Genomic DNA, 17,582 nt, shown 5'->3' with positions numbered 1-17,582 from the left:
GGTATTTTAACACTATTTCCACGGACATCATCGTAATTATGCTTTATGTTCAATTATGAAGTTAAAGGTCAAACAACCAATGACATTTAACCTAGTCAAAATTATCAGTCAAGACTACCCCTGAGATATTCTGTTTTACAGAGATATACTCAGATATTACATGTCTACTCAGTAAACATGATAGAACAGGATCATTTTATAATTATGATATATTAAACATATACAAGCTCTAGAAAAAATAAAATATAAATATTTCTATTTACTACCATGTTTTTGCTATATTTGAGTATAAATTTTCTTTATTCTGTGATCATAAAAATAATAGAAGATTATCAATGGAAGTTAAGACAAAGGGTAAAAGAATCATGATGTTTATACAAATCTGTGTGAGAGATAAGAAAATGTACAGACAGAGGTGAACTCAGGACATTAAACTTGATGTAAATAACCAAATATAGGCATGGATAAAGTAAACAATGTATTAAATTAACCAATGCAGCACTATATTTCTGTAGTAAACACACAAAGTTTCCTTAAAACAAATAAACATATACAATGCACTACAAAATTTTTATATCTAATTTGTTTTTATCATTAAAACCAGCTGACATCTGTTTTTTAAAACGATGTACATTTTCCTTTGTTCTCCATTTCAGATGACATTGGTTAAAAGATATTGTAACATAACAGAATTTGCAATAACAGTCGAGTAGGAAGATACTTTAACAGGTATATGTATAGGAGACTTCATCTTCTATCAGCTAGACGAAAGGTTATTTACGTATATTAATGTAAAATTCAAAATCAAGTCATTTGTGACAAAAATTACATTGTTAAATATATCTCACCTTGAACTGGTCTGGCAGACTGCATCAAAACTTCCGTTAGGGTCGCCCTGTATTGCTGAGAGGGAGAAATGAAACGTTCTTAAGCTGTCCCCGCCCTCTGGTATTTGGATACTCTGAAATTAGTCAACAAAATAGCACAATTAACAGGGTACAGTCTTTTATTATCAGTAGCTGACATTAAAACATTTCTTTTATGTTTTTTTTAAAGCAGAATACTACTGATCTATGCAAATATTTAAGAAAAAATTAGAAAAATATTTGAAGTAAAAATGTTGTGAGGACTTTAAAGTGACTTCAGGTAACACACATGTAAGCACTTAATCACAGAACTTATCTAATAATAAAACTTGCAGAAAATGTTTGTAAAAGATGAAAAGATAAATGCCCCCACCCCTTATAATGGTAACCAACTAGTCCTGCTAACTGGACATTTTAACTGTCAACTTTGTCCAACATCACCACCAAATCTTAAGTCTGTAAGTAAGTGTGTTCTTATAATCTTTAGGTGATAATGGTCAGGTCGGCGTTTAGTCGACCTTTGACTCTTTGACCTCATCCTCTAATGTTAGAGGACTTAGTCTTTCAAATATTTCATCATGTTTATTTGTTTTTTGTTGTGTTTTGGGTTTTACGTCACACCGACACAGTATAGGTCGTTCGGCGACGTTCCAGCTTTACTGGTGGAGGAAGACCTCAGGTGCCCTTCCGTGCATTATTTCAGGCACAAACGGGCACCTGAGTAGAACCACCGACATTCCATAAGCTACATGTTGTAGCTGGATAGCTTCCTCACATGAAAGAATCCAAAGTCCCTCTCGGGATCTGAACCAAATTCATTATGTTTAAAGAAAAGTAAAAAGTGATGAATGGAATGAAGAAAGTAACATACCCCTTGGTTTCCTTGGAACTGTATACATGGTTTCTGTGTACATGAAGGCTGAAATTGAAAAAATCAGACATTTTACCATGATTGTAAAAAAAATACTAAGATTCTAGTACATTAATGGTTCATTATGATTGATGGGGAAATTGATAAGATTATCATAAATATATTTCATTTTTTATTTTAACCCATTACTTCATATACACGCCTTTTAACGCCTTTTTCCCCCCCCCCCCCCTTTTTGTTGTCTCAAATGGTGAAAAAATGCCTTATTTAGGCCCCCAACACTTGTTTTTGTTTGAGAAATGTTGTTAAAAAAAGTGACCACTTTTTCGGCGCGGCCCCCCAACCAAAAGATACATCAGGGGGTTGCCAGAAGGGGGATGTGCCCCCTTCTGTTTGGGGGGTTTGAAGGGGGGCGGAGTCCCCCTCATCGCCAAGAAAATTTTGGACTTGTGAGAGGCTATAAATGACCTCAGATTGTTCATAAGGTAACGTGTAACCAACGCTGAAAAGCATTTGACTCTATCTCAATCCATTGAGAAGTTGCAGCACTTTGAAATCAATTATGTTGGAAAAAATCAACGCAAAATAGTGATTTTCGGCAATTTTGAGATGTCCCCTCGTTGCCATGGTAACAGAAAATTTAAGCCTGAGCATGTTGTTGCAAGGGCAATGGTCCAGTCAATATTTGTGCCAAGTTTGATTAGTGTTGAAGCAGTTTTTATCGTATTATAGCAATTTGAACTTGTAACGGGAGACTTTTCAATGAAAACAGCCATTTATCACAAAATGCTCATGAAGTAATGGGTTAATATACTTCAATATGAGTAAAATTCAATTATATTAAAATATATATTTTTATTTCTGATCAGAAAGAAAAATTATAGAAAAAGACTTTCTGGATTTTGCTGCAATCCTTCAATATACACAAAAGTAATTTGATAATCAAATGATATAGTCTGCCTTTAATTAAACTATCTTAATGACAGTATAGGTCTAGGATCAAACCCAACATCAGAAAGACTATAAAGACAAATTGACAAAGTTGAGTGAAAGTCATCAATTCTGTTGCAATTATATAAATGCATGCAGCTACTTTAATTTATTTTAAGGTACCCAATCATACAGACCTATCTTTACTTCTTGAGGAATGTTATCAAAATAATGCAACATAAAAACAAACATGCAAAATAATTCTCATCCTAAACATTATTTTAAATTCTAACACTATCGGATTTTTTTCTATATAGACAAAGAAGGCCCGAAGCGTGCATTATTCTACAACAATGCACTCGCCGTTCTTATTACCTCCTTGTGTATTTTCACATTGAGGGCGCCATTTTGTTTAAAAAATCTGATAAATAAAAACATTTTTTGTCGAATTTTGTTATGAAAGCTATCTAGAATGAAAGAAAATGGTCTTACTAAGAAAATGAATCCGAACACCAATATCTTTAATTCAGTCGTTAACGCTGTACAGGCGTTTAAAGTGTTGTTTACGTGACGTCACAATATAGCGCCAAACAGCACGTGCAAACAACCAAATCAAGTACGCTATTTTAATGTCGCAAACAAGTTAAGTTTCACATTTATTTCACTTTTAAAAATTTGTATTTCGCTTGAAAAATTATAGAGTGAAATAAAATAAACAAACAAAGTTTTACCAACGTTTTCAAAATTTGTTTTTCTCAAAATGTTTCTACACACGGTAGATTTATCGACAGCTTTTTTCAACCAACTGGGACAGCCTTTAAAGAACGTTTCTATGGGAAACTCTGAGGCGAAAACAAATTAAACCACCAAACATAGAGTCCAACTTTATAATAATAATTATATTTTTTCTTGACGTGTTAGAATGGAAATAGATATTTATTCTTCGTGCATTATTGTATAATAATGCCATTTTTCGTTCAAATGCTTTGTAATTAATCACTCAGGCCTATCGGCCTTCGTGATTATATTACTACGCATTTGAACTCAAACCGTGCATTATTCTACAACAATGCACTCAGAATTGATATCTATTTCCTAATTAAAAAATACTTGAAAACTTTTACTTTGATTTAAAGCAAATGTTACTTATTCATGTGGTTTAAGCAATTATTCATTTAACTCATTTAATTAGGTTATATGCCCATAAACTTTATTAAAAATTTATATCTAAATCTATCTTCAAAACATCTGTTCATGTGACACCACATGACACTGCATGATTATCTTACAAAGCAGATGAAATGTGATCAGTAATGAAACAATTATTTTAACTGTCATAATTATAGCAGCTAGGGAAAGATTAAAAAAATTAAACACATGACATGTGCCTTTTACATAGAATACAGGGCACATGACTATGTGTGATAAATTCGGACATTAAACCCCTATAATTTTCTTCATTAAATAAATTATTAATCATATAAAATGTTTAATTAGGAGCATACATAATTTGCTGGACAAGTAATTATTATTTTTGACATCATATGAGCATCAATTCATACATGATAGGTCTTTATTTAACATTTAAAGCAGATTTATATCTGGGGGAAGAAATTAATGAAAAGACTGAAATTAACAAGCTTCACTCTCCTTCTGATAGTGTACCAATGTTATGTGTAAAGTTACATAGACCTCTGCATTATAAACTGCTGTAGAACTCAGATCTTTTATAGGAATAGTCATTATATAATTACATCTTTATTGTGCTGGTACTGAAATTGATTTAATAGCCACTTTGCTTCCAGTATGGAGATACTGGCAGTCTGCAAATTCCATGCAGTCTAACCAGGTTCTATACTGTTGACTGGCCAACTTCAAATATCTCCAAAATTAATAATTAAGTTAAAGGGGGTAATCTCATACTTGGTATTCTCGAAGTTCATTAACCCCTGAGTTCATAAATAATATCACTTAAAATTATTTAAATATAACTAAATGTACATATGCATAACAAACTACAACTTTAACAAAAGAATCAGATTTAAAAAGCTAACAAACTTATGTACAATTTTATACAATTTTTAAAGCTTAATTTTCTCTTTTAAATTTATCAGCGAATCATTTTTCTTTTTTTCTATTTGAAGAACTGTTTTCTACCAGAGAAAATTAGAATGGTTGCAATCAGGCTTGCCCAATACTTCTTTGGTATTTCAGTTTCATACTTATTTTTAAGTATTCAAACCTACTTACATCTAAGTATTTAAACCTATGTTTACTGCCTCAAGTGAGTAAAATTTGACAATTTCTACATACAAAGTATTAACTACATTCATTTATTATATTAACCTTTCCCATTTTATTTTGAATACTCGTAAATGATACATAAAATGTAGAATAAATCCTGTTTAGCAGAAATTAAAAACCTAGTAAATCTAGTAATCACTTTAAAAGATGTCCACTGGCTAAGACCTGAGGCTAATACTGCCAGAGACAGCCATTAATAACTTATATGTGTACATGTAGGCTTGAGTTAATTCATTTAAGCCAGACATTGCTTTCCTTATTACTACCAGTAAACTGAGCCAATCTAAGAGTTGTCATTAAGTTCAGCCGCTGGAGGCAAAGACGACCATCTCAAATTCATTTTGGGCCATTCAAAACATAGAAAATTCAAGTCTCAGAAAACTATGCATTCCCAAATTGATGCATTATAAACATAATATTTTCTTGTTTTTGTTGCCCGATTTTCTTTTAAAAGGTACTTTCATTGAAAAGGGAATCACTTGAAGTAACTTATAATACATTACAAGAAAACAAGAATACTAATGACAATCCTGATGGAACCTGTTAATTGCTTTTAAAAAAAAATTATTTTGTGTTCAGCAGTTTCTGTTAGCTACTTTAATTGGATAGAATCTAAATTTAGCAGAACTTGGAAATAATCAAGTACACATTATTGTGTGCTGTAACTATGCTGTTATTCTGTTAACAGGTGTAATATTCTGAATTTTCTAAATTTACAATTTGGACTTTTTACAACACTTTTTTTCTCAAATTCCAATGGTATTTGTGGCATTCCCAAAATTGTTGAGGAAAAGGTCTGTAAATCTAGATCATATGTGAAGTATATATAGTTATACCTAAATCTATCATGAATCTTAATAAAAGCTATTCAATTATAGAGGTTTCTTGAATAAGTCCTTTAATCTTATAAAGTTAGCTAACAAGTTATACAGGCAAATGGATCTGTGCTCACGTTATCAAACCAGTTAACCTGAACTGTTGTTTGATTTTATTAACCTGTCAATTCCATACTGATTATACGGTCAATGCACAGAATATATTAATATTTGATAAATGTTCGGTAAATTCCGTGAGAGGTAAGTAGTTTAAGATGTGATTACATTCATCTAGTTTCTATGAATTAGTTACAGTGAGCGTTATAGAGCAATAGGGTAAACCACGGGTATATTTTATCTGAATGTCCAACGTGTTGTAAGATCGAGACAGTGTCCATTTTTTTTCTAATTCATAAGTATTTTCAACATTTTTGAAGTTATGGTTGTTCCGTTTTTAATATGTTTTGCACTTTTTTGTAAATACTATACTTTTGTTTATAACATTGTTTAAGAATTAATACTTAATATTCATTCGGATTAAAATCAATAAATGTAATTTCAGTGCCGTAAAATACAATACAAAATGTGACAATTCAGTGTTTCTTAGTTGTTTTTATAATTATCCTTGTAGACAATTTTGCAAGCGCTTGACAATTTTCATTAAAATATACTTAAAAATAAAGAAAGATAAGTCTAAAAAGAATGTCAAAAAAGGGATCGAACCTCAGACCTCTCATGCAATAGGTAATCACTTAACCCACTGCGCTATTGCAGATGTTATGAGAGCACTTCATTAAGCTTGCGGCAGTTTTTCAAACGTTAGTTATATAATTATACTCCATATTAATTCTCGTAAAATAAACGGACAAAAAAGTGGGATCGCATATTTAAATGAGTGCTATAATGTATTCATAATTGACAGGTCAATAAAATCAGACTGTATTAAGTTGTTAACCTTTAGTTTAAGTTTGCTGCATATGCTAACATTTGTCCATATATGCCAGATGTCCATATGCCAACATCTGAAATGATGGACATTCCATGGATAAAATTAAAGAAGAATACTGGCCATATTGCTAATTGTGCCCTTCTTAAACATTATTTTTTCAAGTAAGTTAATTAAGGTGCAAATGAGCTATGAATTAAACTCTAAAGTGATGAGTTTTAGACACCATCAAAACTATTAAAAAATATCAAAATTATAATCGATTCTTAATCCCTTCATCAGATAAATTTGTAACTCTAAAACTTGATCAATAAACAGTGGCAACCATTTGCTGATACTTTAAAACAGAATCTAAAACTTTTTTACATACTATAACAGTATGATATCTGACGTAGTATAATGTATATATATATACTACTAAAGCAATTATAATTTTGTCACACAAAAAATATGATAAAACTATTAACACTGACTGCATTAACTTTTCTCATTTATTTCCCCAATATCAGCAAGCACAATGTTTAACATGTGACGTTATTTCATAACATAAATATACATCAGCACATGGCAAAATGAACATGCAACTGCACGTAACATTGCAGCTGATCAACATTTAATATTGAAATCACATTGTAATGCATGTCACACTCTGAAATATGCATTCATCATATCCTCATCATGTTTCAATGAACCAATAAAATGTAAACAAAGCATGGGAGAGAATATATTACACTGTGACATTTTGTCACTGTAAATGACATGCATTCACCAAACTGTTACAATGTAAAGCTACATGATACATCCTTGTTATTGTACTACTGTTAGCCACTCAACATAAAACTTGCTTTTAAAATAGGTTTAACTTTAATTAATATTGTGTGCACGACTTAAAAACAGTTAAATAGATTAATTATTAAACTAAATGATAATTTGTTTAATTGATTTTTTTTTTTTGTATTTATAGAAGACTCTGAGATGACTTATTTTATACAATATGTATAAGATTCTTTTGTACACATGATTAATTGATAATTTATCTAACAGATTAGATTAGCTAAATTCATTAGTCACTAAATATTAATTAATTTATTAATTGTAAACATGACTCAACAATAATCTTTTTTTAATAGGCATTTTTATTGTTAACATCACTATTGTCTAAGCTATCAAGTTAATGAATTGACATGTAAACAAGGTTCCTCAAAAATTTATTTTGATTAACTGGCTACAGTCAGGCTTAATAAATTGAATTATTAACTTGTAGATTAAACCACTCAACAATTACTTTATTAACTCTTAACCTGTTATGAACAATGCAAACCAAGATCATATGGCACCGGTCATGATGTGCACTGTTCATTATTCAGTCTGTACATATTTCCTAAATTTCCCTAAAAATGATGAATGGTTTTATCAAGACTGAAGATGGACACGTCCATCTAATATATTCAGCACTGGTTTAAGGGTTGATCATTAAAGAAATAATAAACACAACTTATACATACAAGAATACATTTAACCTAAATCATTAATCTATTAACTCTGGCTGCAATCAATGTAATAATTATTAAGTACTTAGTAATAATTTTATCTTATCATGTAACTGTTTGAAAATATAATAATTAGTTAACTGTTTAAATACAGGTATACATGATTGTATCAACAATTACATGTTATCCAACAATTTACAAAAACTCAACAATACCTTGTTTTAATTGATAAGAATAAATTGAACAATCAGTTCATGGCCCAAAAATAATTTAATGTGACGTTTCTAAAAAATAATAAATAAAGACAGCATTTAAACAGTAAAAAAACAAAACAATTAAACATGACTCTACCAAGTTCACCTATTATTGTAACAATGATATTACATTAGAACTGTTTATATGTTAAATACATACAAAAACTTCTTTAATTTTTATACAATGTGTTGCAATAATTAAACTGACAATACAAAATTAAGATTCAAGGAAATTATAATCAATATTTATACCATTATCATTTACATCATCAGCTCTCATCTTAAACAATTAGGAAATTAAAAGTACCGTAAAATTCCTATTAAACGCCCCCGAGGGCTAAACATTTTCCAAAAGGGGGCTATTATTACAACACGTTTTTTCCTAAATCCAAACATCATTTAAAATACACTTAGTGTTAACAAGTGTTGGTAATAACATTAAAATGTGTTGATTTTAAAGTTCATGTGATACATTTTTGTGTTTACTATGAAATAAAATGGATTCTGAAGGATTTGAATAAAATTACGGATTTATTAAAGAGTTCACCACTGATGAGCAGATTTTTTTTCCATATCAAAAAGCCTGGGGGGCTTTTATTAGGGGCGGGGCGTTTATTAGGAATTTTACGGTATTCACATTAAAAATACAATCCCTTTATTATGCAAGTAACAATCATACATGTATGTTCAACTACTTAAAAATATACATGTATGTAAGCTGAAAAAAATAAATACTTGTTGATTCCCGCAAGTTAAAGAAATTTCAAATGAATCTAATCTATTCAAATGCTTTTTTTTTTAAACATTTTGTATATATTTTATCATACAGTTTCTATAGTACCCTTATTAGTAGTTACTTATTAGGATGATGAACAGAAGAAAGTGGTACAAATTAAGGTGGGATGAGAGGCTATATTGGTATATGAACTATTAATTGGTAGTATGATTATCTATAAATATATATTTTCAATCACCTGTCATTTTTTAGCGTCAGAGATATTAAAAAGTATCAGCTTAGAAGCAAGTGATATCACTCTATTTGCAACTCAGTAAGATATGAAAAAGACTGGTTCCTTATTCTACACATTCACGAACACACGTGGCCAGTTATAATGTCTTATATCAATGTAAATAAAATTTTCCAGTTCTGACTGGCTCACATGCTAAGTAAAGTGACATGTAAACCATAAAGCACAGAAACACACTCAAATGATTTCTGCATCTTAGACTGTTAGTAACAATATGCCATTTTTATAAGAATAATTGTTGTACTTGCAATATGGCTTTATAATATCTCACTTTAGAGTGAGAACTTTTGTGTTTTTATAAAACGATACACTAACAAATTTAGGGCTAGTATGTCAGTGTTATTGTGAGCATGATTACTGCCAACCAAATATGTTAGAAACAGGCCTATTTACAGGCATGCTAAGTTATTTTTCAAAAATAACACCTGTTTAAATGTTCTGTCTAACCACAAAATCATTTAAATGAATAACATAGATTAAGCAGTCAGATCGGGGATGGAATTTTTTCAGGGCCACTTGTCCTGTAGGACGAGAAACTTCTACATTTATATATTCTACTCGACTCCTGTGTGTTATGCTAATGGTCCTGCATCTCAAGCATGATTTTCATGACTGCAACTTATTAATAAAGTTATCTATAAACAGGGTTCTTACTAGGACTTTAAAACATGGAGTCCATGGACTCCCTACCCTGAAAAAGTTGGAGTCCAAAAGCGCGTCGCAATTAATATGTTTACAGATTAGTAGTCATTCAATGCTCACAATAGCATTGCTGATTTTGAATCTTCAAGAGACTTCCAAAGTTTATAGTTATTCAAAAGAAACTCTGAACTACATAGTATAATTATTGTTTTGTTGTTAATATTTATTATGAAATTATTTCATTATAATGCATCAACACATGGAAATCGGTTGTTTTTTTGTTTTTTTTGTGTTTTTTTTCACTTTTATACCAAATCAATTTTATTCTGGTTAAATAAGTCCACTCTAAAGACAAAAAGTTTATATTTGTAAAAAAAACGTAAATATATATAGCAGCGTTTAGCGGAATGAATAGGAAAATCGTGTACAGCTTCACACAGTGTGTAAGAGATTCATCCGATCGACAATTATTTTAGCAAATATCTTCAAAAGGGGGCAATTTGAAGATCGATATTTATAGATTTAATGTTAATTAAATAATAAAGGAACAATTCATTCGCATGTTTGGCTAGGAAACCGAGAATTTTTGCGAAATTTTGGGGTTTCTGGCGAACGTGAAATCGCCGATGTTCGAGATCAATTTTCGATAGAATCTAAATATCAAAGAAAAGCGTATGTGTATTTTGGTTTGTTGTCCTGGCATTTCGGCACAATATCTTAATACTCATATAGAAAGAATGAAACTAAAGCAAAATTGTGCCTAGAAAATGCCGAAAATATTCGACAATCATTCAAAATTACACTCATTTGTAATTTGAGAAAACAGTCTTTAAACTTGCAGTGTAAATAGTCGATAATTTCATCCTTTTGTCGGTAAAATTTGCTAATTTCCAAACAACTGTTGATCGAAGATATAAAATTATCACCTCGTGTTAAATCTGGTAATTACATGTACTGTACAAGCGTGTATCACTATTGCAAGATAATGATCGGAAGCGTTATCGCTGATTGGCTAATCGCTTCGCTGGTGGATGTGCATAGGACCGCCTACCTAGAGACTGACACGCGCTGACGAATTTGTGTATTTGTGGTTGAAATTTTATGCGTCCCCAGGCAAAATTAAGCGTACGTGGAATCCTTGCTCTGAAATATTTGCGTCCAGCTGTAATAAACATGCGTACCGGGACGCCGAAATAAGCGTCCCCGAGAACCCTGTATAAAAGCAAACATTTTGAATGTTGGCACTCATCATTTGAACAACTGTTATGAACAACCGTAATAAGATTTAAAAATCACATAGGTAAAATGGAAAACTAAATTGTTGTAGTTGCTTATTGATCTACAAAAAAATGTCAAAAGCACTTCAGCTGATGACAATATGCGAAAATTTGCCTGACAAACAAAAAATTAAAATCAGTTCTCAGTAGTTGGTCAAGTTGATTCCCATGCTAATGTAAAGTGGACACTGATTAGTCGATGATACTCTACATCCCATATATGAATGTTTTCAGCAATGACAACTATTCTTAAATCTTTTATGTTTACTCAAATTTCTGCTGCTTTGCAATGCCTTTATAATCGTCAGAGATTTAATAAACTATCCATTTACTAAGAAAATTTGTCTGTCATATTGAATTATCTGAGGAACAGTTCATACACACTGAGTTTATTTTTTCAGTCCGAACCGATCTGTAGTGTAGTATCACTGTCTGCATTTTTCAGTTCTAAGTAAGGCTCCCACGTTTACAATTTTTTGTGAACGTTTACACAATTGCTAAGAACCGAAACGATTCTTTGTACTATCTTACAACATGTATTCAAGTCTCCAAATGATGACTGACTTTCTATATACAAATAATAATGTTCAGGGCCCATCACTTTTGAGTCGACACACATTTTCTGCATTGTATCCTCATTTCGCTCTTTTGAAAGATCAAAGGAAAATCAACTTTTCCAAAAATGTATGTCACGAGCAATTATTGCACGGTAATGCTGTGTGAATGGTTATAAATACCTATTTTTCGTATTTTACTTTTGAATAAACCAATTAAAATTGATAGAATTCATGATTACAGGTAACGATTAAGATATTTTGTAAGACAATATTGTCATTTCAATTAAACAGTAAAAATTATCGTAAATGTTTACGACTGAAAATCGAAACAAATCTGTTTAAACGTGGGGACCTTAGTGCTAAGTTATGTTGTTACTTCTGGTTTTTTATTCAAAGCTATGATAAAAATTAACCTATACATAGATTTTACAATCTCAAAAGGTGTGAGTTTGTAACACTACCTTTATCATGTTATGTTTCCATAGAAATATGTTCAGTGTTCTATCATAAATTATGTAAAACATTTAAGTCTGTTCTTTTTTTGAGTTTGTTTGTAGAATGAGAAGCTCCCCTTAGAAGTAAAAAATGTTCATGCCAATATATCATTTGTTATTACAACTTTGAAGCCATATAGTTTCATAAAGGTATACGGTTTTTGACATATGTCCAACTTGAACTTGCCAAAGCCATGCCCCGACATATGTGAAAGTTTAAAATAGAAATTCGACGAATAAGCGGTCCAATTTGTTTAATATCAGTAAAAAGATATTAAACTTAATAAATATAGACATAATACAATGATACCATACATGTAGAATGCATGTCCATATAAGGTTTTCAAGTCGAGAAATATGCAGTGCTTGCAAAAACGAGACAAGTCGCACGTTTTCTCAAAAATCTTTAAAATTATCAGTGAAAAATACTTATACCTTTCTCCGTAAATATTCCTCTATTATTCGCAATGAGGTATCTGTCAATTTAACTTGAACTACACTTCTATTTGAAGTAGAAATTGAATTTGAAGAGAGACCATATTGAAACCCTTCTTCCAGTGCAGCCATTTTGGGTCTAACTTACTTGCACCAACAGGGGGCAGTTCAAAGCATTATTTTAAATTAAATTTACTAAGAAAAAAACAGGGAGAATGCTTCCTGAACGATTAAAGGTTTAAAGAAACATTATGTTCTGATGTGAAACGTTGAAAGTGTATTTCTAAAAAATACCTACAGAGATTTACATTAAATAAATTTAACTTAAACACTGAATTTGTTTGAAACTACCCCTTATCACATTTCCGGTTACTGGGAACCAGCCATTGTACCAGCTGTTTTTCGGGGAGACTACTCAAATAACAAGAATAACAAAATTGTACAACGTTACTCCCCTTGTTCACTGCTTCGCAAATGTACACTCAATTACATGTATGGAAGCGAGCTGTATTCAATAAGAATTTTAGTCACTAAATATTTACTGAAATATAGCTAAGTTGGAAAAGGTTAGAAGGAAAAAGTTAGAAACAGTTCCATCTGTAAAATACCTTGGCATTACAATATCAAGTGATCTAACATGGAACAAACACATAAACAACATTACAACAAAGGCGAATCAAACACTCAAGGTTTACTACGCCGAAACATCAAAGTTCACTCAGAAAGGTTAAAGTCAACCGCATACAAGACACTTGTCAGGCCCCAGCTTGAGTACAGCTCCACGGTCTGGTCCCCCTACACAGGAACTCTCATTGACCAGATAGAGTCCGTCCAGAGGTGGGTCAAACATGACTTTGGCCGTATGTCAAGTGTCACTGACATGATGACTTCCCTTCAATGGAGGCGCCTTGACCTCCGGCGTATTGACCAACGCCTGGTCATGTTTCACAACATCTTGCATGACCAGGTGGCTATCCCTTTCCCAAAATATATCACCCCTCTTACAAGATCATCTAGAACATCCCATCCCCATGCATTCCAACAAGTCCAAACTAAAACTGATTACTATAAATATTCATTTTTCCCAAGAACAATAGTCCACTGGAATGCTTTACCACCTGATATCATAAACTTGTCTGGCCCCGAGTTTAGTCAGGCTGTAAGCCGGATTGAACATACGTTTCCCTAAAATACCTTCTCTGTTTTTAACCTGTTTTTATTTATTGAAACAAGTGCATTTTGGGTCTAACTTACATAAAGATTAATTTTTACTAAGAAAAAACAGGAGAATGCTTCCTGATTAAAGGTTTAAAGAAACTTTTATAAACGTTCTAAAAAATACCTACAGAGATTTACATTAAATAAATTTAACTTAAAACATGAATTTGTTTGAAACTACCCTTATCACATTTCCGGTTACTGGGAACCAGCCATTGTACCAGCTGTTTTTCGGGGAGACTACTCAAATAACAAGAATAACAAAATTGTAAACGTTACTCCCCTTGTTCACTGCTTCGCAATGTACACTCAATTACATGTATGGAAGCGAGCTGTATTCAATAAGAATTTTAGTCACTAAATATTTACTGAATATAGTTAAGTTGAAAAGGTTAGAAGGAAAAAGTTAGAAACAGTTCCATCTGTAAAATACCTTGGCATTACAATATCAAATGATCTAACATGGAACAAACACATAAACAAACATTACAACAAATGGCGAATCAAACACTTGGTTTTCTACGCCGAAACATCAAAGTTCACTCAGAAAGGTTAAAGTCAACCGCATACAAGAACACTTGTCAGGCCCCGCAGCTTGAGTACAGCTCCACGGTCTAGTCCCCCCTACACAGGAACTCTCATTGAACATACGTCAGATAGATAGATAGATAGATAGATAGATAGATAGATAGATAGATAGATATATGAGATAGATAGATAGATAGATAGATAGATAGATAGATAGATAGATAGATAGATAGATAGATAGATAGATAGATAGATAGATAGATAGATAGATAGATAGATAGATAGATAGATAGATAGATAGATAGATAGATAGATAGATAGATAGATAGATTAGATAGATAGATAGATAGATAGATAGATAGATAGATAGATAGATAGATAGATAGATAGATAGATAGATAGATAGATAGATAGATAGATAGATAGATAGATAGATAGATAGATAGATAGATAGATAGATAGATAGATAGATAGATAGATAGATAGATAGATAGATAGATAGATAGATAGATAGATAGATAGATAGATAGATAGATAGATAGATAGATAGATAGATAGATAGACTATAGGTAGATAGATAGATAGGTAGATAGATAGATAGATAGATAGACAGACAGACAGATAGACAGACAGAAAGACAGACAGACAGACAGACAGACAGACAGACAGACAGACAGACAGACAGACAGACAGACAGACAGACAGACAGACAGACAGACAGACAGACAGACAGACAGACAGACAGACAGACAGACAGACAGACAGACAGACAGACAGACAGACAGACAGACAGACAGACAGACAGACAGACAGACAGACAGACAGACAGACAGATAGATAGATAGATAGATGGATGAGCTTAAGAATTGTATTTTAACAACTCTATTGTCATAAGCAAAGGACTTTCAAAAAGATATATGCCTGAGCTTACCCAGACAAATGTTAAATTGTCAGGTCCCAGCTTTAATTAATGTGGTTTCCACATGACAATTACTGAAAATTACGGTGATCAAATCGAACAATTCCAAAGAAGGTCTTCGCCCAACTGCATTGTCAGCAAATCAGTAAAATGCGTTTTAGGAATGAGAGGCTCCTTTGTACAATTGTTTAAAAATGGACGGGAAAGTAAGGAATTCCCGGAAATTCCGCCTGAGAAGAAAATAATATTTTTCAGCTTAGGGTACACCACGGACTTTAATTGACATGTAATATAAATCCGTGGGTACACATAACATGTCCGAGTTAATTGTCGATTACTTCACGGACCTTTATTGACAATCAAATACAATGCAACGGCTGGGAAATGATCAAGGTCATACTTTACAACTTGCTTGAGCAGGAATTAAAGCACATGTATTCATTATTGCATTTTTCACAATGTTTTAAAAGCATTTATTTTTAACCTCTTTGAAAAAATGACATTAAAAAAGATAATGGAATTGAAAGTGTGTCTCATTCTTCACCTTTGTTATTTTGAATCTTGCCGCAGTTATCTCCCCTTCATTATTCTTATTGTATTGTTCAGGGGAAGTAGTCGCTTAGAGTTTCAGAATTTCGCTGTACTGGAAGTAAAGTAACTGTTCTGTTTGGTTTGATCTCGAAACTTAATGAACATGTACTTTGTAGAAATTAGTCTCGGGTATCCATCTACATCTGTGTTGGGACCATAACAATATACATGTATTGCGGTTAAATTTTTACCACTTCCCTCTTTACTGAATCCTCCGACTCCCACCCAGGCGTACGATCATATTTTATATTATCAAAGTCCATTGTCAGGTTTTTAATGGTTTTGTCATGTTCGTAAAGTTGGGAACCTAGTTGCCTAAAAGCCTCATGTTGGCAGCCTAAAGAAAACGAAAAATAATACAAATATGAAAACGGTCGGACATGCATTGTAAGCACGTCCTTGTAATATTTATAGTTTTCTTTAGGCTGTTAGGCTGCCAACCTAAGGTTGTTAGACTGCCAACTTCACGAACATGGTTTTGTCACGATTCACTCGGATGGTATATTCAATAGTTTTGTTTGACTTCCCAGCCTGTGCCTTTATTTTGAACAAACAAATCTCGTTAAACTTGCAATATGTTCTGACAATCCTTAGATCGTCTGGTAAACTAATAATACATTTTTTTTTTTCAAAATACAGCGCCTCTTATAATCATGCTTAAGATTATAAATCAGTAAAAGTGCTCTTATTTCAAAATCTATTTTAAACAAAGTAATGCCATGTGCATGTAACGTGCAAGTGGGCAAGTATGTACATGTATTCTAGGTAATATTCGAGGTAAATAAAACTAACTCATTCAAACTAGGGTACATATGATAAATTCTGTTCCGGTCCTTAAATATAATAAGTTTTCGAGAAGTCATCCCAAACTTAAAATATATAATTTAATATATATGATATAATTCAGGGAAGCTGGTGTAGTTTTTTGTCCGTGTATAGGGACAAGTCATTCTGCAACGTCATAATTGAATAAAATTATTAACTGAACAAACACATTAACGATGAAGCTTGCGTTGTCGCACTGTCGTCATGTCGCTAGCGAAGCACACCAAAAGGCGCGTTGTCGTGCGGCGCGTTGCCGCGATGTCGCCCTGTTGCTTGGCTGATATACATACAATCAAAGGGCTGCAAGCTCTGTGGTATTTTCTGATCTTTGTAATCTAAATCGTACTGTATATCTGTATGTATTTTCCTGTATTAGTTTATTTTTATGTACTATAATTCATCTTGCAAGGCACTAGAGTTTGATACATACGTAATTTTGCACAACTAGAGTTGCATCAAAAAATCATTTATGTTTATTTTTTATGACAGCCACACTTTATCCTTGCATATCATGGCTACTTCTTTAACAAACACACTTAAAAAAGAATTTAACAAAAAAGTTGCTCGACTGGGATTTGAACTACAGACCTCT

At 32.1% G+C, this 17,582-nt stretch overlaps 1 protein-coding gene across 1 annotated transcript in view; it reads right to left on the bottom strand.

Annotated features, from left to right (window-relative positions):
• Positions 1-13,061, bottom strand: part of LOC132739600 (RNA polymerase II elongation factor ELL2-like) — a 49,573-nt gene extending 36,512 nt beyond the window's left edge. The window contains exons 1-3 of the mRNA XM_060727346.1: positions 12,910-13,061; positions 1,738-1,785; positions 849-961 (exon numbers count right to left, since the gene is read on the bottom strand). Of these exons, the coding sequence (XP_060583329.1) occupies positions 849-961; positions 1,738-1,785; positions 12,910-13,041 (293 nt within the window). The 5' untranslated portion in view covers positions 13,042-13,061. The remainder of the gene's footprint in view (positions 1-848; positions 962-1,737; positions 1,786-12,909) is intronic.
• Positions 13,062-17,582: the final 4,521 nt, after the last annotated feature.

The sequence above is a fragment of the Ruditapes philippinarum genome, unplaced genomic scaffold, assembly GCF_026571515.1.
Source record: "Ruditapes philippinarum isolate M1 unplaced genomic scaffold, ASM2657151v2 ctg1033_1_1_1_1, whole genome shotgun sequence".
NCBI classification, from domain to species: Eukaryota; Metazoa; Mollusca; class Bivalvia; order Venerida; family Veneridae; genus Ruditapes; species Ruditapes philippinarum.
Note: the sequence above shows the minus strand (reverse complement) of the source record. Positions and strands in the feature narration are given on the sequence as shown.